At 36.1% G+C, this 25947-nt stretch overlaps 1 protein-coding gene across 1 annotated transcript in view; it reads left to right on the top strand.

Moving 5' to 3' along the window:
- Positions 1-3317: 3317 nt before the first annotated feature.
- FSIP1 (fibrous sheath interacting protein 1) overlaps positions 3318-25947 on the top strand; it is a gene marked incomplete at its 5' end in the record, with an annotated part of 79595 nt that continues 56965 nt past the window's right edge. The window contains 9 exons of the mRNA XM_082761362.1: positions 3318-3323; positions 4017-4197; positions 5106-5189; positions 6196-6362; positions 7275-7359; positions 10875-10973; positions 13110-13207; positions 13768-13875; positions 18642-18806. Coding sequence (XP_082617488.1) covers positions 3318-3323; positions 4017-4197; positions 5106-5189; positions 6196-6362; positions 7275-7359; positions 10875-10973; positions 13110-13207; positions 13768-13875; positions 18642-18806 — 993 coding nt within the window. The remainder of the gene's footprint in view (positions 3324-4016; positions 4198-5105; positions 5190-6195; positions 6363-7274; positions 7360-10874; positions 10974-13109; positions 13208-13767; positions 13876-18641; positions 18807-25947) is intronic.

Below are 25947 nucleotides of genomic sequence, written 5' to 3' on the forward strand. Positions count from 1 at the left end.
ACAACATTGTTTAGCAGAAAAGTATGAATACAAGCAGTACTAAAAGGAAAAAAATTCCTGTATTTCTCCCCTCATTTGTGTTTCTTCTTGATGGGATCAAGGAGAAAAGGATAAATGAATTCTGTTGCTATGGTGACTGTGTTCCAAGTATCAAGACAGCTTGTCTAAATGCGACTTCATGATGTTGTAACCTATCTTTTAGGATGAAAAGCACAGCTTGGAGTGCTTTTCTTGCTGTGCTCTTTCTAAGCACACAGTTTTCTTCCATTCAGTCTTTTTTTTTTCTTTTCTTTCTTTCTTTTTTTAATCCCCATCACGCTCCAGATAGGTCTCATTTATCATGGAACAAAACTGACATATTCCCCAAAAGGCAAAAAAGAAAATCACACCCCTTTTTCTGCTTTACTAGTTCAAACTTCATTATAAATACACCACCATCGGTAATATTCAAAATTCTTTAATATTTATAATAATAATATAACCTGTACAAAAATTCACCTCTGAGTAGAGGACTGAAGGCGGCAGTGTCCTGACTGGTGTGTTACAGCCCTGCTGAGCTCGTTTCAGTTGCATGGCAGGCGCCTCGGGAAAGCAGCATTGTCGGCGCTTCGAGGGGCCTCTGGTTGGATTGCTCTCAAGTTTATCCCTAGTGGTGTACAACTCCTGGAATTTCAACTGCCATTACGAACAACCTTTTTGTTTGTTTGTTTGTTTGTTTGTTTTTTCCTAAGCATTGTAGATAAGAAAAGTTTAGAAATTTCAACCCAAGGCCTCAGAATACAGAAGATGGGAGGAACAAAAATGTCAGTGTTAAAACTGGTTAAGGATGTCCTGTTACTGTGGGACTGCTGAATGCTGAGACAGGCTGTCCCCCGGGGTGTTCCGTACATAATTATTGCTTCCTTTCCAAGTGTTCCCCACAGACAGAAACCACGCAGAGAGGAGAGCGTCTTCTCAACAAAGGTATGAATACATGAAAGCAATAGCACATTCCTTCCAGAAAAATAAAATAAACAAAACCATATATCTACCTGGAACTCAGCATGCTCACGTAGGAGGCTAAACACACCGCTAGAGTACTGTCTCTCTGTTTTTAGCACTTAATGGTAAAGGCTATTGTTTTACTGCGCTAAATGCCAGGAGAAGAACGGTTCCCGTAATGGGGCAGTAACACGTCTGTCGTGCGCTGAGTGTCAACAGGGGTTGACTGCAGACCACAAATCCATGCCCCCAGGAAATCAGGGATTATTCTGGCAGAAATGTTTGCCAGTCAAAGCCTTACTTTGAGCGTGGTGCAGTTCGTTCCTTCAAACTGCTTCTTGAAAACTGCTGCTGCCGGCGGAAACCTGCCTTTAACACGCACAGATACAAAAGAAAGTTGCAATTAAACCCCAGATAGAATCACAGACCGGCTGGGGTCGGAAAAGACCTCCGAGACCAGCTGGTCCAACGCCCCTGCCGCCACCACCCGCCCCAGCGCCAGGCGCAGCCTTCCCTCATCCCCCCGGGCCACTGACGGGACCGCGTCCCCGGGCAGCCCGCGGGCGGCAAGGAGCGGCCCCCCGGCCCCCCCCTCCCGGCAGTGGTTCCGCCCGCTCCAAGTCAGGCCTCGCGAGAGGCCGGCGCAACCGGTGACTGGGGGGGGGGGAGTCATGGTAACGGCGCCGCCGCCCCTGTAACGGGTAGGGACGGGGCCGGCCCGGGCGGGGGGCGCTGCGCCCCTCTGTCCGTCCGTCCGTCAGTCAGTCAGTCCGTCCGTTCACCTCTCCGTGGGCGGGCTCGGTGGGTGTAAGCCTCGCCTCAGCGGGCACTGCTGTCTTTATACCTCGGCACTGGGAAAGCTGCCGGTGCTCCCCAGGTGCCCCATTCCCGTCCATTTCCCAGCTCCCGTCTGCTCGCAGCGCGTCCAGAGAGGGGCCTGGGACACGGGGCCTGTGGGGAGCGGCTGAGGGGGGGAGCTGGGGGTGCGCAGTCTGGGGAAGGGCAGGCTCAGGGGAGACCTCACTGCTCCCTACAGCTACCGGAAAGGAAGGAGTGGGGAGCTAGGGGTCACCCTCTTCTCACAGATAACCAGCGATAGGACTAGAGGGAATGGCCTCAAGCTGCACCAGGAGAGGTTCAGGCTGGACATGAGGAGACATTTCTGCTCAGAAAGAGCAGTCAGGCATTGGGACGGGTTGCCCAGGGAGGTGGTGGAGTCACCGTCCCTGGGGGTGTTTAAGGAGAGGCTGGACGTGGTGCTTAGGGACATGATCTAGTGGGTGACATTGGTGGTAGGGGGGTGGTTGGAGCAGATGATCGTGGAGGTCTTTTCCAACCTTAATGATGCAACGATTCTATGTCTGTTGTTTAAAAGCAAAATAGAAAAGGGACGGGGAGCATGGTCTCTTGGGTTTGAGAGCTCCCCCTGTTTAGAAGCAATGGGCATGAAACAAAATAAGCCGTGGCACTTCCTCATGCCAGGTGTGCAAGTACTTTTAAGGTTCATGCAAGCTGAAGTTTCACAGAAGCACACTTGAATCCTTTGATTAGCTTGGTGATGCAGGTTTATATTTGTCCAATTATAAAAACTGACTGGTAGAGTAGCAACTAGTCTGTACTAGAAAGACCTCTCAATATTGAATTGCCAGAAAGGATTTGAAACTTGTTTAATCTACATCTGAAATGAGCTTGTGTTCTTGCTTTATTAATAAACTTGTAGTTTGGAAGGTGTTTTTATTACTGTTATTTTTTCTTCAGTTTTAGATTGCAATGCATATTATGAGGCGGAGCTTGGATAAAATTTCAAGGCCTGCATCTAGCTCAAGAGCTTATACAAGTTGTAGATCTTTAAGTGCATCTATGGAGTTATTAACACCAGAGCCATGTTTGCCAAAGGTAATTCTTTTCACCTTCAGCTGCTTAGAAACTCTGTGCTTTCTTAGCAGAATGCCAAAGAAATAAGATGCTGCTCTTTTAGTATTGCATACAGTTCTGGGGTCTGTCAGTGTGCTAAGGAGTTATGTGAAACTTCATGAATTTGGGCTGCTCCTTATGCATGTATGGAATAACGTTTATTTTTTTTAAGTCGGAATCTTCTAGGTTTGCTGCAGAAAGGTCTGTTCAGCGTTACCACCTGGAAAACTTGGTTGTATTCATTTTAATACTTAATCAGATTATTAAATAAATCCTATTTAAAGTGTTTGTTTGTTTGTTTTAGTTAATAGTATTCCAGCAAATATAGGCAAGCTCCAGGAGTTTGACAAATTCTATTGGAAGGAAGGTGTTTTGTCCATCCTTTGAAAAAATTAATATCAGGGTTTAACTTAATTTTGGGAATGAGGGTATGTAATACAGTTGTTAGGTTGTAGGAACTGGGACTTGAGAATCTGAGATTTAGGTTTGAGATTTAGTGCTGTACTGTTCACCTGTCCGTAGAATGGGATCATACCTAAATTCTTCCTAAAGATGTTAAAAATATATCTATTTTTGAAGGTTCACTCTCAGGTATTAGGGTTACTATGAGATAACTTTGAATCCAAGTTCTCACATAACCCTCATTGGCAATTGCATGAAAATTGCTGTCTCAAGACTGATGAATTAGGCATAAGCATTTCAGCCTTTCAAAAGCTCTAGAAAAAACTCTGTGGTATGACCAAGAGATGAGGATGCAACCTGGTGCAGAGCAGCCAGTGTCAGGAAACAGTTGAGGCTGTTGCCCACACAGACTGGTTGGCTGTACTCTGCTGTAGTAGAAGTGGCACACGTCTTCAGAAGTCCTTCCTAGTGTGACAATCCCAACTCCAGCAGTCTGTGATAAGATGAGCCTGAGCAAACAGACTCATTAGTGTGTCAGAACACTGAATATCGGGTATCAGATCTGAAAATTGTTATTTTATTTAAGAGGTATTTTGCAGTCTTATGTTGAAACATTATTAGCCTGTGTAATATTATGTGATTGTCATGATTACCTGTGATTATCCTCCCAGCCCTACAGATTTATATCTGTGTGATATTAACTAATTTACATTTCATAGGTTGATTCACCTGTCAGTCTGGGTGGTAGTCATCAAAGAAATTTAGAAGACTGCTCTCCAGAAAAAAGCAAAGGTGATGGCAGAGGGAAATCTGATACCAAGGAAGTAAGAACAGATCAGCAAACGTCAGTGGAGAGTGTGTCCTTTTCTCAGGAGTGCGTGTGGAATCCCAATGAGTCAGGTGCGGGAATGCCTAACATTTTCTTGTGGTGTGGCTAGACCAAACATTGTGTCAGTATAGTGCGGGTAAAATTCTATCGGTGGAGAGCAAAGAGAATGTAGACAAGTAAGGCTCCAGAAAAGAAAGAGGAGGAAAATGGTGGTGTCAAAATTTATGCCTTCACTTTTTTTCACTATTTTGAATTTATCTTTGAAATACCGTGCTAATAGGTGTGATTACGCCATGTGGCGTCTAAGCTGTGATCTGCACCTTGGTGGTGGCCTAGAAAATCAGGAGAAATCTTCTGCACTTGTTTTATGGAACCATGTTAGAAAGCATTTTCAGTAAGGTGTTTTCATCCAACTTTTCAAAGATCACGACCATTTGTGAGAACTTTATATTCTAATAATGGTCCATCAGACCAAATAAAGGGAAATGATTTTTGTAAATTTTAGTATTTAACAACTAAACGATGTAAATACTCATAACAGTCTTTAAATACAAATGTACAATATCTCATTGTAATGAAATCACTTGTCGAAGTGCTTCACATGGAATTCTTTTGGCATTCTATAAATGCTAATAAACTGGCTTTCCAGAGCTTCTGCCTATTTAAAAATAGAGAAGTGAAGGCCAGTATGCGAAGCAGAAAGTTTCAATATCTGCTTTAAGCTTAGATAGCTTTCCTGACAGAATTGAGGTCAAAAGAAATACCATGATTTCTAACATGAGTACTGGCGTACTAGTATGTACCATTTTTTAGAGAGTAATCCAATTTTTAAAAATCTGAGAGTAATCCACTCCCAGTTCAGGCTCTGTGTTGTTCCTGAAATGACAAAAAAAATATTTTGTTCTCTTAACTGTCAAAAGTTATTTTACATCTATATTATTGTGAAAGGCTTTTTTTTTTTTTTTTTTTTTTCCCCAAGGATGTGTCTCTAATTCAGATTCTGGAGATGATAGCACTGAAACACAGACTTCGAAATTCTGTGAACTTTCCCAAGGAAAAACAAGTAATGCCAAAGAGGGTATTACTTTTCAGGTGTATAAAGTGTAGCGTGCAATAAATTAATGTTTTTTCCTTTTCTGGTTAATGCTCATTGAAAATGTATATGCCTTGTACTATTCATTTAAAGATTATTTCATTAAAGAATACTTTATTTAATGATATGTTAGTATTTAGGTTTTATGTAGATTGACCAGTCTAATAAGGCAGAATGCAGTGGTGGTTCTATCTAGTTGTTCATCTCACGCAGTGTTCATTTCTTTGGAACAGAAACTGGGGGCATGGACAGTGCCACAAATGTTTTTTCTACTCTTGCCATGGAAGCTAAGTTCCAGTAGAAAAGAAGGTGCTATAACATGAGAGTGCTATAGAAAGAGGAAAGGCTAAAAGTGATAAGAAATTGAAATCTTAGTATTTAGGAAAAAGAAGTGACAACACAAAAATCCATGTAAATTAAATAATGGTAGTTTCTATAATGTTTGACCATTTTTATTTTTAAAAGCAACATTTTTCCAGAACCAGTATCAGAATCTGCTTTGGGTGAGATCTGTCAAGACTAAACCTTGTATAACATAAAAAGGTAGAGGTGTAGGAGAGTCTCTCTTAACCCCACAGTTGTTCACTTTAATGAAAGACATTTCAATGTGTATTCTAGTAGTCAGCCTCAAAAAAAACCTGTTCTGAGTTGTAAACTTGTTTTGTATGTCATTATCGCTGATGCTGTGGAGATGTCACTCTTCTACTATATATGAAGCACTTACCCCAGAGGGATTGCCCACCCCCTGCCCAATATCAAACTGCTCCAACTAAGAGTTTTGTTCAGCATTCATTTACAGACTTTCATGTTTCTCCCTGCTTCAAACAGGTCTAAAAATGAAAATGGTATACATATCCTTGAGACTAACTGTACTTTTGTCTGTAGTTGTTGTCAAATTACTTGTATTGTTTTTTCTACTTTTTTTTTTTAATTTGATATGTGTCAAATTAGCAATTTAAAATCTAATCTACAGCAGACTCTTCCAAGTTAGAAGATTCTGAAGAGACAGGAGATCCTCAGATTCAAGTAGCCATAAGGAAAATGAAAAAGCTTGATACAATACTGGCAAAAAAACATTTTAAGGAAAGCACAATTAAAAAACAAGGCAAAGAAATGAGAACAAAGCTCTGGAAAGAACTTCAGGTTAGAATTATACTGCTTGTTTTGTAAATAATATATCCTAGATGACTGTCTTACAGAATGATCTCATTTCACAGGCACATTGTTTTATAAAATAATTAGGAATTGACTGACTGAAGTGAAGAAATGGATTACTAAAAAGTAACTTTGAATAACTTTTAATATATATTGGCTAGGCAGGCTTTGAAACAGGGACACGAACCTTAGAAATTGGTATGACCAATAGTCAAGTATACAGCTGCCTGGGTGTGATTTACATGCACGGAGTCTTATGCTTGAGCTCATTACTTGCAGGTTGTGATATGGCATGAACCCAGAGCTAAGAGTGTTTATTCTGCTCTAGCGTGACCATTCTTATGCCCCTCCATTTCAGTATTTGTTTTTATTGAAGCAGTCAGAGATGCACCCTGATGAAGAAGGCATGACAATGCTACAGTGTGAATTTCTTTACATTATTCCTGCTATAGCCTTTAGCAGTTAATTGTCATCTCAAGCCTTGAAACATGAGATTTAGATTTTCCTCTGAAACTAGATTATTGTATACTTTTCATGAATATAAATATATGTTGCTAAAAAGATGTGATTGCATTTGGTTTGGGTGCATCTCATAACTTCAGTGGATTTGAGAGACATATATCCATTACAGAAGGTCCTTGCCTTGTGAGATGTCTCCATGAAAGAGACAATGCATAACAGATGCTTTGAAGTTCCACCACACCTTTGTCTTTACTCCAGGAGATGTTCAAATAGCCTTAAGACTAAAACAAAGCAGTAAGAAAATGTTGCCACTGAACACGGAATTTTTTGATAGGGCCTGAAGTTTGTTAGGCCTGATAAACAGATAGAGTATTTTGCAGCAGTTTAAGTAAACGTATGCTAGTAACTGTATATTTATGCTTTATTGCTTTTAAATAGTCTGACAATAGCACTGGAAGCCATGAAGAGATAGAAAACACAAAACTTTTCTTAACTTTGATCTCATCTTGGCAGGATACAGCTGGTAAGTAGGAAAGAAAAAAAGACCCTGATCTAATTCTGTATTTTATTAATATTCATATTTTTGTTAGATAATATTAAAGCTTTCAAACTTTTAGAATAAAAAAATGTAATAACATATCAAGGGACTACTTGAAAAATGAAATAATTTTTGCATTCTCACAGAACTCGAAGTTGTGCTCTATGATGATTTTTCTTAAATATATTTTGTTGTTGTTGCTTGGTTTTTTTTTTTTTTTTTTTTTTTTTTTTTTTCCAAAGAACTGGCTACTCAAGAAAGGTAAGGATTTAAGATAAGTAACACTTGCTTTTTCAAGTTGATGGCCAGCAAAGATTTCAGAAAGGATGCCTGACTGAGAACACTGCTAAATTGAAGTGATAATAGCAGATACAGGGAAAACAGAGTAGAAACCTGCCGAAAGATTTGGATGTCCTTAGCAGTTTGGAACTTCTGGTCAGTAAGAAAAAAAATCAAAATTGATTTTGTAAACAAAATGACAAAAATTCTGATGGTGGTTATTGGTGGTCTTAGCAAGAGAGTTTGCAAGGCTGGAGTACTTCATGGAGGAAAGGCAGTCAATTAAAAAATATTAGGCCTAAGAAGTTGTTAAGAAGGTCTAACAATGTGGGCTCAGCCACACATGTATTTTGGAGATAATTTTCATGTGGGAATACAATTGAGAGTGAGAAGTTAATGCCATTGTAAGGATCTGATGATATTACAGTACCAGAGTTACGGAAAACCTAAGCTTTTTTAGGAACTGTTAACAGAAGAACCAAAGAGTGGGACCAAATGATGATACTAACTACTCAGTTATGTATTGAAAAATAATAAAGGAAGGTGCATGCACAACCAAGGTCCTTGGAATATGGTCCAAAGAAAAAAGAGGAGTATGGGTCATTTACATTAGCTTTGATACTGATTACATTACATTCACTTCTAAAAGATGTTAAGATCCTGGTCATGGTAGAGAATTTGAGTGAAAAAGATCATCAAATAATATGGTGTGATTCTAAGGAAAGACAGAATATGAACTATGAACTTATTTTTTAAAATCTGCTTTTTTTTTTTTTTTTTTTTTTTCCTGAGAATTATAGGAAAGTTTAGACATGTTATCAAACTACTTTAAGGAAGGAAAGACCAGAAAGTCAGATAAGATAACTTTTGAGTTTCAGGGTAAAGACAAAAATATTCAAAGCGGAAATAAAAACACTGATAAGAATCAATGTTTGCATTTTAGTATTTTCTATTATTTAGTCTGTTCTTAAAGTAAAAGCAGGCAGACTAAATAGACTCTATTTAAGATTTTCTTCTTAAGTAGAATTGAAAACACAAAGAAAATTATATAGCTGTATAAAAATAGACAGGTGATTAAGGAAGGACTGAGTTCTTTAAGTCAAAGGTAACCAAATGGTTAATGATAAAGAGAAATGTGGATAACAAAAAAATCTGATCAAAATTACAGTGCATATCTATGTAAAACTAGAGATAGAATAGAGAAAGAAAAAAGTTAAAGACTAGATATGTTTTCATGTTTTCTCTATTGAGTCAGAAGAGCATGATTCTGTTGAAGTTCTGTAGCAAATGGTTGAAGTATATTCTGAATTATTGGTAGTTTTCTTCAAGAATGTGCAGAGGATACGCTAGCTCCTATGGACCAGGAAAAATAAAAACATTGACTAATGTTTTCTTTCTTACTGTGCCTGTACTCTAACTGGAGGAGACACTGGAAAAGAAGTATCCTGTAGGCATCTTGCTCCTGATGTCTTCACTAGGGAGTGGGGTGAACAAAAACTGATTGTTTGGATTTGTCAAGAAACAGTGTCAAAACTGCTTGAGAGTGGTTTTCAAAAAATTGTTGTTTGAGTATTCTCTCTTGGTGCTGGAGATCTCAAAGACATGTCAATCATACACATTTTTCATCCTGTCTTTCATCAGTATATGTTGGCTGAAATGGTTTCTTGGTTGAAGAAAAAGAATTGAAAGGAAACAGGATTGTGGTACAACCTACCTTTTTCCTTGCTAGGGAGAGAACAAGGATTAGAGGATTGAATGGATATTGCTAAGCAAAAATTTCAATTTGCGTGTAGTAATGTGTGGTCAAAACACATCAATAAAACTACTGCAAGGTAATGTTTTTGTGCTAAAGTTTGGCTTACTAATGGAAAAAACAGGATTTAAGTTAAGGTTGATATTTAAAAAATTTCCACTAGATGTCAGCATATAGCAAAAAAACCACACCAACCAAAAAAAACCCCCAAAACAGGCAAGGATATACATGTATACTTAAATTATATTTATATTTGATATAAATATAATTTATAATGACTTCCATGCTTTGATTCCTCTTTTATTTTAAAGATAACACTTTGATGCAGAGATCACGTGTGTCATGGTGTACTGTATTTACAAAACTCTACTTGGTTTAGATTTACCTTTCTCCTCTAATCTGATTTTGCCTTGAATTTTCTTTTTTTTTTTTTTTTTTAAATGTCTGCCAATGACTTCCAGACCTGATAGTTGCCCTGATTGATACTGAAATGAAATGCAATTCATATATTTTGCTTTTAGAGCTTTAATTTGTTAAAGAACTATTTTAAATAAATTATATAAAGGAGACATTTTATTATAGCTTTTAATACAGCTGTGAGATCAAACACAAGTTTTGGGTACAAAATCATTAATAACAAATTTGTCCCAGCTGCTCAGGCACAAAACCCCTCTAACATACCCATAGCAGACATGTAAATTAGGGATTAATTAAATGGCCTTAAATTCATCTCCTGTGCTCTGTGTAAAAAAATCGTACTTGCAGTCCATTAAACTTAATTAATACAGGATATGGGTTGTTTTTTTAATTGAAAAGCATTTTTGTCATATGAGGTATATATGGTTCTTTTCAATGTGAGTTCTTTTTTTTATGTGCTAAGTTTATAGATTGTAGGTTAATACCCTTATATTTTCTGTTGATATAAGCTTGTACCATGACTTTTTTCTTCTTCTTCTTTTTTTTTTTTCTTCTTTTTTTTCTTTTTTTGAGTAATTGAAATAACTCATGTATGCCTGGGATCTTTGAATACTCTCTTTTCCTAGACTGTACCCTTGACCTAAGCCTCTTGGAAGTCAAATAACTCATGTAGAGGGAGAGACAGCAGCTGTGAAAATCTGGGTACTCTATTCCCATTTAAAACTCAAGGTGACTAAGCACATGGTGTCTGTGGAGGCTTTGAACATAATAACCTATTTTCTACTATGCAATTACTTGTCATGTATGTGTGGTATGTAGATTCACTAGTTGCTAAAAACACATGCATATAAAATAACATCATAATTTTTTTCTGTTACATGTTACTCATGAGACACACTTTACACTTTTATTTCTTGAAGAAGGTAGTGATTTTATAATTTATCCAAGTAAATTTTGGAAACTTTCTTGTGTGAAATTTTATAGCATGATATGCATGAAACTAGGTTTTCTCTAGAGACATTTTAAATTTTACTAAAGACTTTCTTTGCAGATCCATTCCATCTTAAAGAAGATGAAATATGTACTTCAGTATTTCACACACAAATTAATCCAGCAGATTATGACTGCCATAAAATCCAACATAATAAAGGTAAGCTTTATTATCTGGTAAAACATCAAGTACAATGACTGGGTAATGAAGACTAGATTTTTGTAGTTAGGCCAAACCATCAGAAAATTTAAGACTTTTTCGTGGAATGGCAATAATTTTAGTTTATTTTTTCCCACAAATGATAAAATAGAGTTTTATTTGGGATTTAAACTAAGCATTTTACTCAAGATGCTGAGAAAATTTTTGTTCCCAAGTTATTATTTTTTGTTGTTGTAATAAATTGATAAGGTGTATAGCATTCATTGTATAATATGCCACTTTTTTTCTTGGAAATTTTTGAAAAACTTGTGTTTGCTGTTAATCTAAGGTATGGTAATAATTCATACATTAGCTTATATTCAAGAAATCATCTAGCAATGAAGAGTGGTGTTGTATACAGTTTCAACTGTTCCGTAATTTCTCTGTTTTCAGGAGAAATTTTATGGATACTGTGGCAAACCTAAATCTTCAGACAACTAATTTTATATTTTATTATGCCGATTACTGTAGAGGCTGCAATACTGTCATTTATTAAGTACTTTCTGGCAAAAAATCAAGCATCTATACCGATTATTTTAGATATTAGTTGTTTTCATGTGCTACTTAGAGGTATCAAATGCCGGTGGTAGTGTGGAGTGTCCAGTACTTCAAAATAAATAGAACTGTGCTTTTGAGCCTCTGTTCTTTCTCTATTTGAAATTCAAATATGTATGGTTGAGTAACTTCTCACATGTGTTGTGACATAAGAAGAATGACTTCAGCTGCCATTGCAGTCATCTGCAATTGTTTATTTTCTTGTCATCTCCCATTCTTTGTAAACAGAATGCCCTTACTGGTGACCGGCTAAGATGACAAAGGTTTTGTAAACAGGTATTTCTCAAGGTTGGACCATTGATGGCAGCAGAATCTCTTCACTTTACAGAATATGAGCATGTTTTAACTGTTCTTATTCTTATATAATCCAATTCCTTGATAGATTTAAGAGTTTGCCTGGCAATGTTAAAGGCAGTTTGGGTTGCCTTGAGTAAACGATTGTGTTCTTGATCACGTCCTACACCTAAGTCCATTAGGATGTACTTACAATTTGAAAGTCAGTCTGATCACTGAGAATATTATATAACTCTTCGTCCATGGAGTTACACTGAATTAATTTTATGTCTTTGGGGGTTTGTGTTCAGTCTACTCAGTCTGAAAAAAGTTATTTCCATGTAAACTGTAAAAGAGTGAGCTGCTAGAACATGTGTTATGGCTTGTCTTCTATAATCCAGCATGCTAAATTGAGGTTATTTTTGTAGATGGAATAACACTCCGTTTTTCAATTTTATACTTTTCAGAGAAGTACTGTGCATACTTCTCAAGTAGTTTGTGGGACTAAGATATTGTATTTGCTTAGTCGTATTATTTAATATGATAAATATTTGGTGTTATTTGGTGTTCGTAAAATAATTGTTTCCTTAAAAGTAGTACAAGTCTCTGAATAACTGAATTTGTGCCCATAATTATATGATGGATAGAAAAAAAACCTTATGTGAAATGTTGTCAGAACATCATTTAATTATGATGTAGATTTAATTGTTACAAATAACGTATGTGGATGTTTGTTTGAGTACAAGTCCATGTTGAGTTTTAGTTTTAAACAGAATTTGTTTTATAAGCAGTGTTGTAATAATATCAAATATATCATCTGTTCTTCAGCTGTTTTGTTTAAAAAAAAAAAAAAAAAAAAAAGTATTTGGTATGGCTCCAAATCATTCTGTGGTTTCCCAAAAAATTACTGTCTGGTTTTGTACTGATGGTAAAACTGAAACAATGATAGGGTTCGAAGGAATGCTATGGCTTTTAAAGCAGCCATGTTTAACATTTTTGAGGTCAGAAATCCAAAGGCATTTGAGCCTTCCCAGTATTGTATGATCTCAGATAATAAAAGCCTAAAAATGAGACTAGTCTTTCATGATAGTTATCTCTTTTAAATATAGCTATATAAGTTATACAGATAATGAAAACAGCATATCAAAAGGTTGTCTATCCACTTTACAAGTTAGTTAAAAATTTTAGTGGACTTACTGTAATTACAGCTCTGACTGAATCAGAAAAGGAATTATCATAACTTAGCAACTTTTTCTCCTCAAATTTCAGATTATCCAAGTGAAATAGAAACAATTGAATTTCATGAAGCAGAAAAAACACAGAATAAAAGTAAAAACAATCAGGATTTCATTAAAAAGAATATTGAGGTAAGCATTAAACCAACAATCATTAATATGTTATTAAATGTTAACTGAAAAACAGTATAAAAACATTTCTGGAGACAGATGGATTTATTTATCAGGGACATGAAAAGCTAATTGGGAGTAAATGAAAAGACATCTTACTACTAAAAATTGATGTTTATGGCAGAGTACTGTATAAAATGGTTCTCACTTGGATGATCGTGTTTCTCGGGTAGGCATAGGCTTTTGCATACTTGCTGAAGAGTACTGGAAGTTGAATTGTTCTGTTTGTGCCTGAGCATGTAATAGAAGACATGTCAGAAAATGGAGCCTTGACTTGCATGCCTTCTTTTCTATGTCTCTAATGATTTGTTTTAATCCGATGCCACCCCCTCTATCCATGTCTCTGTCAATGACTAGTATAAGATTATCAATTTATTGTCTCTCAGAGTGATAATTTGTAATATGAAAATAAACAAATTTGGATGTTAATTTTACAGAGTTTAAAAATTGTATTTTGATACTCTTTGAGCTAATGGAATTCTAAAGGTTTTATTTTTCTTTTCATTTGCAAAATATTTCAGCTAGCAAAGGATTCGGGAAACCAGATAGCTATGCTTGAAGGAGAAAGGAAAAGGTTAAGCGAACTATTGAAAGATACAGAAGATGGAAGTGAATTGCAAGATCTTGAGGTATGTGAACTTTAATTTGTACTGTCCTTGTGTAAGCTTACTTGTTTTAGCTTACTGTAAATCTGAATTTGATTATTGTTTTAGTCTTATCATGAATAACCAACTGATACAGGAGAGAAACTGAACAAGTCCAATTGGCTTTGTCTGCAATATCAATTTGTCCTTGACTTCTTTGTTCACTTCACTAACAAGTGGAAGTGCACAGACCTCAAATAAGCAGCAGAAGTTTCAGGAAAAGTTAGACATGGATGGAACGAGCCTTAGAAGCACACTGAGACTACTTTTTATGCAGAAAATGTGAAGTTGCTGCATAAAGATGCTGAAAGGCCAGCATCTACTTCAAACAAACAAAAAACAACAACGAACAGCACCACAAAACTCAGAGTTGCATCAGAACATGAATTTTAGGATGCAGCAGTTGGGGAAATATATACTGATGAAGCTTGTGTCTGCATCTGGAAAAATAACTGTGTAGCTTCCAACTCAGTCTGTCTGAAAAGTACACAAAGAAGCCAAAAGCCTACTTAAATATTGGACGTGTATGTTTTAACATAATACTGTTAACAAGCAAGCTGTACACATCTACGTACTGCAGTGGATAGAAAGAACAAAAGTAAATAGAAATACTTTTCCTTATGGAGAGTAAAATAAATATGCAATTATGCCAGCCACCACTGCTTGAAGGAGGCTATGTGCCACAAAATGATTCCCAGTAATGTGAACATGTCAAATAATCTCTTGATCTCCTAGATCTCTTGATCTCCTGTCAAATAATCTCTAGATCTCCGAGTAGACAGCCTTTATTCTTTACTCCTCTGAGGGAAAAATCATTGTGATAGAGTTGTTGGGAACACTTCTTATGTTACAAAAGTAATCATAAAGCTGCTAGGCTATGGGAATGTAAAATTTGATTTGAAAAATAAATCATAATATAAGCCTAGGGTATTTTTCAAATATATATGGTATTAAACTTTCTAAAGATAAGTGTTTTCATAGTATGATCATCCTTAAACTATGTAAGTTTGATATAATACTTCAAGAAAATTCATTTTAATAAATAAGAAGAAATGCTGTGAAAATCCTTGCTTTGTTTAAAAAAAAATCACGACCTTTTAAATTTGTTTTACATTAAAATGTACATCAAGTTTATAGTAATGTTAAGAATTTTGTCACAGTATACACTGAATCTCAACCTATGAAGAAAGATGTGAACTTTGTGTAGAATGAACAAAATATGATCTAGGTCCAGTTTCTGTTTAACTTAGACAACAAAAATTATCTGGGCTAAATTTTTCAGTAGGATAACTAACAACTTGTATGTGAGACAAGCAGATGCATTGTATTTTTTTTAATTGTCTTTCCATGTTTTACTCTTAAGTTATTTTCTGATAAGATTGAGAGTCATCCAAGAGGTGCTGTACTTAATTGTTCTTTTCCAAAATGTGGCCAAAATCCATTTTTATAAATTACAGTTTCAGGATATGGGGTAAAGTGAGCTCAGAATTTTCTTCATCTGAGTCCAAATGGCTTATGGATACAGAGCACTAGCCTTACCATGGTTTGTGGCATTAAACAAATCTGTAATTTACTCAACTTCAGTGTGACTTCTGGGTTGACACTTGTGTGGTCACTGGCCCAAAACACATTTTTCTTTCAGCCAGGGAAACTATTAAATATTCAGTGTTTTAGCATTTTTGGAGCTCTATGGAACAAATGTGAGTTGAGGAGTCCAGGAGACAGGAAGATCTAATGAAATGGATGATATAAATGCCCAGTATTTTAACAGTAACTCTTCTTTCACAGATTATAAGCTAGAGCAGAAACACAGAGAACTTAACCTTTGCTCATTATTGATATACAAAGGTGTAAAACTATCAGCCACATTCAGTGTTTCAATTAATGAGAAGAAAAACTTTGACTTCTATGAAGTTGCAGCAGTCTTCCTGTTGCTCTGACCTTTGTTCCATCACTAAACATAGAAAATTTACATACTTTTTTCTGGATGTGAACACCATGCTTGCAGAACTGACATATTTATCTGTGTAAGATACTCATCAGTTAATGATCAGTGATATTTGACTTAGCTGACATAGTTTAGCATTAAAAAATGCAGTATAAATGCATCTTTGGTTTAATGTTGATCTGTAGGTTATGAAAGTTGATTTTAATTTGAATTTATTGTTTATTAGAAGAACAAGGTTAAAGCTCAGTGGATCATTATTTAGTTATTCTTTTGTCGGTACATTCTGGAGGAGATTCAAGGTCTTTATTAGATATGCTTGCAACAGGTTTGGCATTGTAATACCATATAAAGGTCAAAATCTTCAATGGAAGCAGTGCTTCATCCAGTCTTTGAACAGGAAGAAACTGTTGGGAATGGGTGATTTTGATTTGTCTTGGTTCTGGTTGGTTGTTTTTTCTCCTCTTGTTGGAAAGGTTGCTTGGTGTTTAATTACCAATACCATCCTCAGTTCTTTGAAAGAGCTGGTCTTTTGTTTGATGAATGGCAGCATTTAAAAATCACAAACTTCACAGCTATTTTTTCCAAATAGCTGATACAGATTCTGACTAGCAATGTGTGCCTTTTCTTAAGTTCTTAAGCACCAGTTCTTAAGGCATCACGGCAGTGGAAAAGTGCAACGTTTATCCAAAGTCTGTGTTTAGCATGTGGCACTATTATGTGGGCACATATTTACAGAGCTTGTACTCTTTATAGCAAATATTAAATAGGGCACTACAGAAGAAGTGTGTTGCTGTATGTTCTTGATACAATTCCTGTTCTTGTCAGTTGTAGTTTGAGTGTATTGGGTTTACATGGCAAGGTTTCGCTAGTGGGGGGATGCAGGGGTGGCCTCTGTGAGAAGAGTCCAGCAGCTGCCTCGTGTTAGATAAGGGCCAGCTCCAGCCGGCTCCAAAGGGCCCTGCTGCTGCCCAGAGCCGCGCCAATAAGTGATGTTGTTTGCACCTCTGTGAGAGCAGATTTAAGAAAGGGGGAAAAAAAACACAGCTGCTGCACAGCAGCAGCTGGGAGAATGAGGAGTGAGAACCAGCCCTGCAGACCCCCAGGTCAGTGCAGAAGAAGGGCAGGAGGTGCTCCAGGAATGGAGCAGAAGTTTCCCCTTTTCTCCCCCTTGTCCTTTGAGGAAGTGGAGTGAGAGAGTGGTTGTGGTGGAGCTTGGCTGCTAGACTAAACCACCACAGTGGGTTAGTCTAGTCACTACTAGACCAGCCCTTTAAAGAAAATAGCTCCTAAACCAACTGCCAAAATAGAATAAAAGAAAGGGTAATACTTAGTTACTTGAAAACTGTCTAGTTTATAGAAAGATTCTTTCTCTGTGACTTTTGAATTACATTACGGGTGACTCATTTCCCAAGGCTGCTTTATAACAAAGATCAAAGGAAGTTATCAGCTAATGACTAATCTCCACAGCTCCAAGCTGGCATGGGTAACTGTCCAACTGGTGGCCACTTTCATGTTACTTTGTTCTGACTCTTAAAAAGTTGGTATTACATTGGCTAAAATATTTCATCTTTTGGAGGTTGTCTGTCAAGGCAGAGGTGGGTATGCTGTATTAATTCTTCTGTATAGTGTAATGTGGATTAGATAACTTGACTCATATTACTACATATGTTAAGTATCTGAACAGAACAGTTCAGATGGATGTGACCTTCAAAGATAATCTAGTCCAACTAAGTAGTACTTCTTACTTAAAAAAAAATAAAATAAAAAAGACTCTTTAAAATATTTCAGGCTTATATAATTGTCAAAACTGCAGGGGTGTAAGTCGTTTCAGATGTTACATAGTAATAAGCCCTGACTGCTGTTATAAAAATACTGTTCTGAGTTAACACATAGGAAACATTGACAGGAGAGAAGCACGCTTTCCAAGACAAATGTTAAATCAGTGGCCATCTTGAAAATACAAAGGAAAATGTGTAAGTCTGTTTAACCTTGGATTAAAGTGGCTACATAGTACTGGGAGCAGGGGATTTGAGAGTATGGGAAATAAACATTGAGTGGTGGCTAGTAAGCTACCACTTGGTGGCTCAGCTGACTCCTGTAGAGTCATTTCTGTGTTTACACTGCTAGGGACTGGTTAACATGATGCACGTTTAGTACCACACTGGATACTTATTTTACGATAGTCATTGTCTCACCTGAACAGATGCTTCTGCATAGCTGGAAAACTTCTCCTGGAAATGTTTCTGGGTGGCTCTCCTGCTATCAGGTCATGTTTGGTCAGGCTTATTAGATCTGTCATCATACTTGTATGAGAAAGCAACAGAGAAACTGCTTTTGTTTCAGATAAACCAAAATAGAGGTAATTTATAGTAGGAGTTCGGGGTGTGTGTTTTTGTCTCCTTGGAACCAGTGTGCCTAAGGGTAATGAGGATGGCCAAGCTTTCTCAGGCTTCCTGTCTTGCACTGGCACAGTAGATGTGTAGGTGCTTTCTGAAAGATAAAATGAAGTGTGTATATATATATATATATATATATATATATATAAAGTCCACTAAAGTTGCTGCTTAATTTTATTTAAGAAATGAAAAATGCATGCCTCTTGTTGATTGTTGCATATCTGCTATTGGATGTGCTTGATACATGATTACTGGCAGAGTTCAGCTATACACTGAACTAGATGAGAACTTGCATTTTGTTCTTAAGTACAGTTTATTTGAAAAATAAATACACTTGATGTATAACTGCCTTTAAAATCTGTTTCCTTTGGGAAAGAGGATTAAATATTTTCCTTATCTTTCAATAGGATGATGAATCTGGCTGGCTAGCACCAGGAGAAGGGTACACCCCTGAACCGATGGAATTTCACCACCTAAATGAGATAGACATTAAGCTTCAAATACTGCTATCTGATGGCGATTTTTCTGCAATTTCGGACTCTTACTCCAAATCTCCAAGCCAGATTTATCAGGTATATTAGAGAACAGACCTTTCAACAATAAATTTCATATGTAGATCACTGTTAGTGATATGTGATCAGTGATATGTGTATCACTGATAGGAATCTTTGGGGTCTCAGCCTTGTCTGTTTGAATTTTGTAGATAGAAGTCTGTTTTTTTCCCATGTCCCAGTAATGTTGACCATGGTGTAATATGAAAAATAACTATGTAAAATACCATTAATCCCTATTTTTGCACTTATTTGCATGCAAATTGCTTACTTTTGTAAAATTTACAGTTCATAGCCAGAATGGAGGCTCTGTAAGACTGTATATCAACGAAGCTGTTTTCAGTTACCGATGGATTGAAGGAACATCTCTTTGAGGAGTTAAAATAACTTTTTTTTCTTTTTTTTTTCTTTTTTTTTCTTTTTTTTTTTTCTTTATTTATTTTTCTTTATTTTTCTTTCTTTATTTATTTTTAGGCAACATTACATTTATAACAGAATTTTAATACTAGTTTTCTATTGGCTTGTTTCTGGATATCAAATTTTGTTGAAGTAGTTTGCTTCTCCTCAGTTCCAGAGGAGTTGCATTTCACAGCTGATCATGTACCAACTAGGGTTTAATGTGTGAGACAGCAACTCCCTCTAGTGGTTAATCACAGAAGTTCAGTTACCCAGGTTAACTCGGGTTCGTGGACCTAAGGTTGAAATGATTGTTGGATCGTGTGTTCACTCTTACAAGACATCAACATCAGCTTGAAGTTAATGATACTGTCTGTGATAATGAGTACTCTGTTTGGGAACGCTTTGTCCGAGTGATTGTTGCTGCTTCCTTTGCAGGACAAAGCTCGAAAGATTTGAATAGAAATTTGCATTTCTGTATATACTAATTGAAAAGAGTAATACATTATCTTGTTGAACGGTATCAGACTTAACAGCCAAAAAGAGATGGGTAATTCCATAAATTCATACATAGTCAAAAGCAATTGCTTCAGCTTTGTTTTCCAGAGTATAAAAGGTTTTTAAGACACTGTAGTATTGGGAAATACAGGTTTGATTTGTCATTTTTTCTTCAGATAAACTACAATGTGGGAGTGATTTTAGTGAAAGTTACTACAGAACGGAACTATTTGTAGGTGACATAATAAATTTAGAGAAAGAGTTAAATATAATAAATATAAGTTAAGTGGGTAGGAGGTTTTAGCTAATTAAAATTGGATTTAGAGAGATGTTAATTGTATAAATCCAAAATTAATTTAAAGAAAAAAAAGTTAAACCCTCCCACTCTTCAGCTGTCTAATTCCAGAATGGTCTTGATTTCTGGATGCTTTTCCAGCTGACAGCAAAATTCCCTAGGCACATGCATTGCTGATTCTCTGCTTCTCCAGAGCTGTGGCTCTCTGTGGATGCTGTAATTTCATTGTGATCCAGACATGAGGGAAGTCAGTGTTGAATTCTTCATGCAGCCTGATTTTGTAGGTGCATTCTGATTTATCTGGCACTGTGACATGACTGGGCTTGCGTATATTTACATAGAATTTCAGCTGCTAACATTTTTGATGGTAGGTGGAGGAGAAAATAGCTCTGTCAGCTTTCAGAAACATGGCTGCTTACTGTGGAAGCTTTGTACTGGATCTAGCCTTTAGTTCTGTGCTCTTGGTTGTAGTAATTTGTACCTTGATACAATCACTTCAATTCATATGTAGTACAGTTACAGCAGGTCACGTTCTGAATTTGCTTACATGAGTTCATTCTCAACACCTTTTGTTTTCAAATTTATTTACCAGTTGTTTTTTCAAAAAAATAGTACTAACATGCAGCTGTAGCTGAAAAATTAGTGACTATTTTGAGTCTAGAGAGCTTCCTGTGAAAGGCCATATTTTTTACATGTTCTAAGCTCATTGCTGCTCGTGTTTTATTTTTTTTTTATTTTTTTATTTTTTATGAATAGCCTTGTTATAAACTTGAAGTTTTCATGATTATTTTTAAAGAACTTTTTATTCTTAAAGCATCAGTTCTGGTATCAGAAAATAGATGGGCCATTCAGTACAAAGAATTCTAATATTTCTCTGTCTTTCGGATCAAAGGCAAATTGATCCACGATGCATCATACAATCTGTCGGACTGAGCTAAATATAAATGTAATGTTTAGGGAATTACACTGGTTTCATACAGTATAAGGGGGCTTCCCAAATGAGACTAGGCTTCTGTTGTTTGTACTGGGTTAAGTTCTCAGTACATCTGAAAAAGGAAGATTTTTAAAGTCCTGCAAAAATGAAACAGAAAAATAACTTGCCACAAACTTCATGGAAGACCTAACCAGTTAAAATTGCTATGGTATTCTAAAAAAAGTATAGATTCAGGAAAAAAAGTGTTCTCCAGATCCAGGTTGCTGCAGTCCTGACCTTTCTTTGTGCCAGTTGTAAATCTTGCTTTTTTCCATGTCCATCATCATGTTAACTCTCCCCTTGAGTATGGCATTTTTGTCTGGTCTTGAAGCCATTCACTACTAATCTCAGTGCGATCTAGATGGTTAAATTGTCTGGTTTGTATAAATTATTTTTAAGATGTAGTGATTTCTTTTTAGTTTCTATACTATTTATGTTTCCTCTAGCAGGACCTATATCGGAGTGTCTTCATCTCTGCTTTGGTCTCTTTCTGTACTCTTCAAACTTCATTGGTATTTGTAGCTAGGACACCTCCATGTAATTTCATCACAACTCTCACGTTGTGCTTAGGTTTGAAATGTCTTTGAGCTATCAAAACGCACATCATTTTGCTCAATGAAATCGCCTCCTATTCTTCAGCTCCGTCTTTAGGCTATGACTGTTGCAACATTACATTTTGGATTTACTCTTCAGATTTAATGTATTTGCAGTTGTTCTGTGACATACTTAATGTGCTTCTGGCTGCTTGAAAAATTTAAGTAGTTTGATTGGAGGAGAAAAAATGGATGTTCAAGTTTTCTTGTCTCATACTCTGAGATTTATTTTTGCTGTTGCTGGGAGGTTGGTGGGGTTAGTTGTTGTAGTGAACATATAGGGAGAATAATTTACAATTTTTATACTTGTTTTGGAGAAGTTCTGCCTGCTAAATACAGGGCAGCCCCATAGTCAATGATTTATTTTGCAGGGTGAATTGACAAATTTTTGTAGAAGAGCAAATGATACAGATAGGGTAAGTTCAGCTGACATTCTCAATGTGGCAGAGCAAGTTATTGTATTGTTCTGCATGCTCTCTCAGTCTTCTTATATGCTTGGTCTTTGTGGCTAATTTTAAAACTAAAACAGAATAGAAGAAAACTTAAAATAGAAGAATTCTAAGAAGTGAATACATTGCTACATCTGCATATACATATATGCAAACATACTTTTACCACTGCTTTTCACACACAATCTTCACTGGGCATATGAAACTGCCAAACAATAAAAGTTATTTCAAGTTTTTCCAATGTTATAATAAGCTTATCAAAGAAACAGTCAGGCACTAAAGATGAGGAGATAAATGTTTTTTCAAGATCTGATCCTTGTGTACTTTCCTAGGAATACTTTAGACTTTCCAGTTGCTTCCATGATGACAGCAGTACTGTGTAAGTGGAAAAGCCTGAAATCTTGAAAGAGTTGGGGAGCACTGGGATAGTTAAGTGAGAACTGATACACAGAGTGATTAAAAGTTAGAGATGCACTCCTAGTTCTGGCATTGCCTAATACTTGATTAAGGCTTTGATTTTCATCCTTAATTATCCATGTTTCTTGGTGGTGCTGGAGGCAAGGGGAGTTGATGAACAAAGTGGGAAGCATACACTTTTGTTGTTCTGCCATCTGGAAACCTATGTAAGTGCCTGAAGCAGGTTCAGAAACTCTACTTGAAAGCAATACTTGAGATAACAGTAACCGATGGCGTGGAGGTTGATCTAACTCCGGGAAAAATTAGATGCTATACCAGTGAATGGCATGTATATGTACTGACTAGAGGAAGGGCAAGACATGGATGCTGGATCTGTGCAGCCCCTAGAAAGCAAGGTTCTGTTGTGATCACAGTTCTTTCATCTTGTTTTCCTCAGGTGTCCCGACTCTGGTTTCACGTTCACTTTCCTTTGCTTTCTCAATTTTACTCCGCATTGGTTCCTTTTATCTGTGAATCTTAAGCTTTTTGGTCCAGATAGTTTTATTTTTCAGATAGTAGTTTTCAGAACTCTCCCTAACATCCAAACAAGTTTAACTCCCATGTTTTTTCCTTTTTCAGTTCTTTTACAACGTTTCTAATGCAGTAGAAACTCATTTTCTCTCTCTCTCTCTCTCTCTTTTTTTTTGGTGGTTGTTGTTGTTAATTCAGACTAGCTTGTCTGGTTTAGCTGATACTTTATATTTTTCTCCCCTGTTCTTCTACTCCTCTTCTAGTCCTGTTGCAACCTGCTCTAGGTACATGTATGTCCCAGGTATGGTGCTAGTATCTTCTAGAATGAGTTGGTTAACGAAACAGTTTTGATTAAATTTGTGAATGGCATCAGACTGGCAGATGTTGCAAAGTATTTATGATGGGTTATAGAAATGTTTTTAGAAAAGTAATAGCTTCAGAAAGGTTAGGTGCTACTTACTGCATGTAAGAAAGAAAACAAAACAAATGAACAATCTGAAATGGAGGTAACTGACTGACCAGGCCTACACAAAAACGGAGAAAGGATCTTAAGGAATCGAGCGATGCCTTTGCTGAAAGATGATATCACTTTGTGATAAGTGAACATGAATGCCATGTACAAGACAAAGGCAGTAAGAGTTCTGGTTTTCTGCCCCCCTTTTTAGGGCTAATTTCAAGTGTTTCATGACAAGTTTTTCAATTGTTGCTTCAGTTGATCACAGCAACTAAGTGAGGAAATAAGGTAGATATCAGTGCTGATAATTGTTACAGGACAGAAATCTGATTTGGAAAGTGGGTGCCTTTTCTTTTGAAGAAGAGGCGTCACTCAGTGGCACCACTCTTCTAAAAGGCAATGCTGAAATTCTTTCTAACTTCTATGATATGTGGATTTCATCTGCTGTGGTTAAGTAGAGTATAATGCATTAGTGATGGGGAACATTGGAAAAATTGTTGGTGTATAAACATCTGCTTGGGTTTTGTTTAGAATTTTAGAAGTAATTAAAATGAAATTAACTTAGAGTTGCATATCTTAAAGATGTACATTCTTGTCTTTTGAAGAATTTCATTAGATATAACTTTCAAAGAGCAAACGCTTAATCACCACTGGCTCAATAGGAGAGAAGCTTCCTGCCACTTACAAATACATTGGCAGGATATAGGAACTATGCTCCAGCCCAGAAATCTTTAACAACTGGATTTAATTATTGTACAGTACCATAGCTGAGCTGCTAAAGAGAAGCATACAGATTCGTTTTTTGTGCAATCAGTCCAGCTGGATTCAGAATGCTTTTCCATGACTAATGTTCTATTTTACATGGAAATGTTTCTCATCAGAACTTAATTTCTCTCTGAAACATTTCTTTGTTTTGGTGCCAACTTAATTAAATATTTTTAAAATGCTTTTGTCTTACTCAATATTTTTGGGGAAGAACAAATTAAATTGAATATAATCCTGGAAGAAACAGGAAAACGGTAGGATGAAGAATGTAAAGTGCTAGGACTGAGTACAGTTACAGATGAGTACAGTTACCAACTTGAACAACTGCAAAACTACCTGAAAATAAAGAGCAGTGGAGACTCTGATTAAGGAAGCAATAACATCTGTCTGCTTGATTATCTTATTAAGATAATTACTTTAATATTATTTATTACCTTAATGAATTCTTTCATACCTGTTTGGCTTCTTTTTATCATAAAAATAATTCAAATTTTCAATTATAGCACAAAACAGTTAACAGTTGAAAACTAAATGATTAGTCAAAGGGATGACAGATTCTGAAGACATGCTGATATTTTCATTAATGAACTGTTATAGCCTATACTCTATGCATCTGCTTCATTATAACAGATAATTTTGACAGATATCTCTACCTCAAGGCAAAGTTAGATGCAGGTAAATAAACTGATCAGTCTATTTTATGGCTTCAGAAGATTGTAGGGCACCACTATCTTTCAGGAGGTGGCTTTTTGGTTTGTATTTGTTTTTAATATTTAAAGTCTTGGAGCAAAGAAAATGCAAAACAAATTTAGCCACTTCAAATACTGGGTATCTCCACTTGTATTATGGTCATTACAGCTTTGACTGTCACTAAGTACTTAGACCCTCCCTTGTGTGAGTAATAATTTTATTTTTTTTACCTTTTTTTTTAAATCATTTTTAATTACTAATGATGAAAAACATAAAATGTTTCAAAACAATTGAAACATGGACAATAAAATATTTTCTGTGATATAATACTTCCCTTCATGCAGATATCTTGAGAAAAATGTTATAAAATGAGTATGTGGAGAAAATTTGTCTTAACTTTGCTCATATAGTGTGAATTCTGATCAGTTACTGTTCAGGGATGAGATAAATGAGACTGTAAGAACCACTTCTGTGAAAGCAGAAGTTTAATCTCCATAGTGGTCAGATATCAGCTGATGTGCTGTAACTACAGCTGGCAGGTATTCCCAAGAATACAGGGAAAGGAGTAGTTTATTAATGTTGTGTTTTATTCAATTATTTTCTATATTTTTTTTGTTCATTTGTTTTTTAAAATTCTGAACTCTAGAAAAAAAATAGGAAAATAGTGCAAGGCTTTCCAGCTTCATGTTTTTCCACTACTTAGCATGATGGTTTATGGGCTAGGATTTGAAATTCACGTGACTTTTCTTCTCAGAGATATATAGAAATTAACAGAAATTTCATTTTGCAATCTTGGAGCTAAATAGAATTATATCAGTCATGGATGTTTGTGTAGGTAAAATGTTGAAACAAATACTTTTTTCTCCCATTTTCTAGTAAATGTTCATAGCTTAAGTTTTTTATCTACCACTCTCTGATAAGAATTGTCTAGATATCATTGCAGAGATCAATACTAAAGAAAAATTTGTGGAGAGTGAAGTCATCAGGCTCAGTTAGGAATTTCTTTTGATAGAACAGTGTTGACTTACTTGAGAAACAAATAGGCTTAAAATCATATCCAGTGGGATAAAAGGAAAAATGCATCACAATACACAGTTTTCCTAAAGTCTGAAGAGCTTGCTC

The sequence above is a fragment of the Aythya marila genome (assembly GCF_965140915.1).
Source record: "Aythya marila genome assembly, chromosome: 5".
In the NCBI taxonomy this organism is placed as follows: Eukaryota; Metazoa; Chordata; class Aves; order Anseriformes; family Anatidae; genus Aythya; species Aythya marila.